We start from the raw sequence: 3546 nt of genomic DNA, 5'->3' as shown, positions 1-3546 counted from the left end.
CTTGATAATAAATGTATCATTAAAAACATACAATAAAAAATGTATAATATATAACGTACCTGTTCCATAGTTTCAGTATCTCCATCTTTTTCTGCCTTGCACAATGTTGCTGTAGCAAGTTTTAGAATATTATGAACATAAACAGCTTGAATATGTCCTGGTAAACTAGAGGCTTGTGATCGTAACATTGATTGTAATGTTGCTATAGGATCTTCTAGTTCACTATTAATATAATGTATTAGCAATTACATTTTAATCAGAAAATTGATATGAATCAATAAATATATTTCACAATACCTAGAAAACTCTCCACAAATCCATGCAGCAGCATATAAAACTTCAGACATAGTTGCTCTTGGTTGACCTGTTAAAAGGTAAGAGTTTTCTAATAATAAAGCACATTGTTGAACTGCATATTTTCGTATAGCTTGTACGCGAATTGCTACATCAAGTAATTGAGTTGCTACTAATGGTCCATGTTTGGTACCTTCCATTCGGGTAAGTTCAACTAATACAGATATGTACCTATGCATATAAATGAATGTTATGCAAACATATATAAACATATATTTTAACAAGTGTATAAAAATGGTGATTACCATTCAAAATAAGTAACAAACTGGTAATTATTTTGTGAACAGATCTGAATGATCTTTGATAGTAGTTCATCTCTATAAGCAGTGCCTTCAGCTTTATCCATGTGCACCATTAACTTTTTAACTATTTCCATTAAATTTTTCTTTGAAACCATTCCATATAATAAATCTAAGGCACGCAATCTTATACTTTCATCTTTATCATCCAAACATTGCATTATAAGATCTTTATGAGCTTGTACACTTTTTGGATGAGTTTTTAAAATTTTTGACATTGCTAACAGTCCCAAATACTTTAAGTTTTGATCTGAATCTTCTATCAATATCCTCAATTTTTGAACACATAAGTGTATTGAATCAGAGTGATTTGGCATACCAGACGAAATTGATATTAATACAGCTATTACTGTATTTATGCATTCATATAATAGGGACATGGCTGATGTACTAAAAACCAGTAATATTATATAATTAATACCCAACTAAGTTGCGCAATCAATAAATAATATTATGTTTAATTAATCATTTGAAGAATTAAAATAGTAGCAAGATACACACAAGAAGTTACATACTTTAAGCTCCTGCACTTATATTTATTTCATTACAGCAACAAAATTTGAATATGAAAGGTTAGAAGAAAATAAATATCTAAAATTTTCCATATTAACAGCAATAATATGTTAGACTATTTTACAAGCAATAATCCAGACTGCAAATGCAATATGTTGGTTTACTTAGAGACAAAAATACATTAAATACCTGTGTATCAAATTTGTAAGGGGTTCTATTAATTTTTTGCCAAGCCTAGGTTCTAGAGGTGTCAATGCGCCAAACTGGAAATATAATTGCAATCTAAGAAATATAATAATATTTAACATATAAAATTTCTAAGCATAATTTACAAAACATATAATTGAATTGTTCATAGATATATATTAAAAGTAAATGCAAATTGCTAATGCATACTACAACTAATTATCTATAATTTACTGTATTCCAGTAACAAAAAATAATCAACTAATACGAAAACCTTGAAATCAGGTCAATTAGTGGTTGAGTAAGTCGCCGACCCATTTTTGGCTCAATCAGTGTTATAGTGGAGAACTGAGCATGTGAAACAAGACCAATATTATTTGGCTCATGTTAAATTTAAGTATATATATGTTTAAGTGCGCGCGCGCGCGCGCATGTGTGTATAAATATTCATTGATTGTAACAATGAGCCTATACTTCCATTAATCTGTTTCACTTTATTATTATAACACTGAAAAATAATATTCACTTACCAGTTTAATAATTTTTATTAGCATCCAATTATTGGTAGAGGTTGTCATGAGTTTAAAAAAAACAGGTGCTAAACTTAAATAGTTTTTTGGATTTTTTCTTGCTAATTCACAAACTACATTAACAGCAGCACTTTGTACACCACTATCTGGATCTTCCAATTTTTCTTTCAATCTAGGAAAAGCAGGCCTTAAGGCCTCTGGAAATCGCAAAAAAACTTTGTACATCATTAACACAGCTTTTTTGCGTAGATATGGCTTAGTAGATGTTAATAATGTCATTATATCATTAACTAAATCACGTGCAAGGTCTGAACTTATAAAGCAAGATAGACCACTCAGAGCCAAACCAGCATCATATTGATTTTGACTGTTTAGGTCTTTGCGAATCATATTGGTAGTTAACATCAAAAGCTGCAATAAATTATATCAATAACTTGCACTTGTTAAAAACAATTGAACTATTCTATATTAATTTAAAGACTTTAGAAACCTGACAGAGTCCCTTTATGTATTACAACAGAACTTACATGTAAAAATACATGTAAAAGACCTTTATTTGGCATATATTTATTAATCATAATTGTTTGTAACAAAATTACTAGAAAAAGAGTTTACACATTAAAATTTATGTCCAATTCAGTATAATACGTAGAGTATTCATCAGATTTCTTTGAAACTTAAATTTTATATCATTTTAAATGTCATACTTCTGTATCTGCATGAAAACTTTGACTTGCAGCCAAATATCCAATTCGTTTATATGTAAATTTTGCAGATGACATCACTTCAATTATATTGAAACCAGCCCAGCTAATATTATATCCCAACATTTGAAGCTGAATAAATCAAAATACATTATATTAATGACATTACAAATGCAATTATCAATAAATTACATAAATATGAAACTTACATATGTTAGCTTTGCTATAGCATTTGCTTTGACTGCAACATTATCTTGTCGTAATTCTTGTTTAATTTCTTCTATACACTGTGCAATATATTTTGCCTATAATAAAATAAAAATACTTATTTATAAAAAAAATAACTCAAATAATTAAGGTTATGTCATAGTAAAGTATTTTAAAATAGTATATAGAATACAATTATAGAATTACCTCATTTTCTTTATTATTCCTAATTCCACGTACTAAATCGGTCAAGTTTTTATCGAACATACGTTCAAAATTTCCTTTTACTTTGCGAAGAGCCATAATGGTATTTAAAAAATAAATGGTATATCTCTAATATCACTTAAAAGGTTTCTTTCTACGTCCGCCCGATATTCCGATTTATTCGGATAACTTGCTTTGATTGCATTACCGTATGTTAGAAACTTAAAACATCAATCACAGTCTTGCATTTACATCTTTTGACAGATCGGTGGATAAGAAAGTACCACGACGATCAAACCTAAGAATTATCACAAATAGACAAACTACTCGGTAATCCATTCATCGTACATAAAATTTAGTAAACATAAAATTCCTAAGTTTTATAAAATTATAAATCTACTAGTTACAAGTTTTCTATTTTTATTGGATATTTTTTATGACGACATAAATTATACTATATTTATATTAGATTTAAAATCAGAATTATCTTACTAGTAATATATAAATATAGTGTAACGCTATCGAGTGAACATAGCTTTAATCATTTTG

General features: G+C 28.3%; 1 protein-coding gene across 1 annotated transcript in view; it reads right to left on the bottom strand.

Moving 5' to 3' along the window:
* Positions 1 to 3241, bottom strand: part of LOC108573941 (AP-3 complex subunit delta-1) — a 9471-nt gene extending 6230 nt beyond the window's left edge. Inside the window, exons 1-8 of the mRNA XM_017936432.1 lie at positions 3001 to 3241; positions 2796 to 2891; positions 2590 to 2718; positions 1883 to 2293; positions 1356 to 1429; positions 600 to 1043; positions 298 to 525; positions 60 to 222 (exon numbers count right to left, since the gene is read on the bottom strand). Of these exons, the coding sequence (XP_017791921.1) occupies positions 60 to 222; positions 298 to 525; positions 600 to 1043; positions 1356 to 1429; positions 1883 to 2293; positions 2590 to 2718; positions 2796 to 2891; positions 3001 to 3096 (1641 nt within the window). The 5' untranslated portion in view covers positions 3097 to 3241. The remainder of the gene's footprint in view (positions 1 to 59; positions 223 to 297; positions 526 to 599; positions 1044 to 1355; positions 1430 to 1882; positions 2294 to 2589; positions 2719 to 2795; positions 2892 to 3000) is intronic.
* Positions 3242 to 3546: the final 305 nt, after the last annotated feature.

This window comes from Habropoda laboriosa, unplaced genomic scaffold (genome assembly GCF_001263275.1).
Source record: "Habropoda laboriosa isolate 0110345459 unplaced genomic scaffold, ASM126327v1 scaffold187, whole genome shotgun sequence".
Taxonomy (NCBI): domain Eukaryota; kingdom Metazoa; phylum Arthropoda; class Insecta; order Hymenoptera; family Apidae; genus Habropoda; species Habropoda laboriosa.
This window is presented reverse-complemented; position numbering and strand designations above follow the sequence as displayed.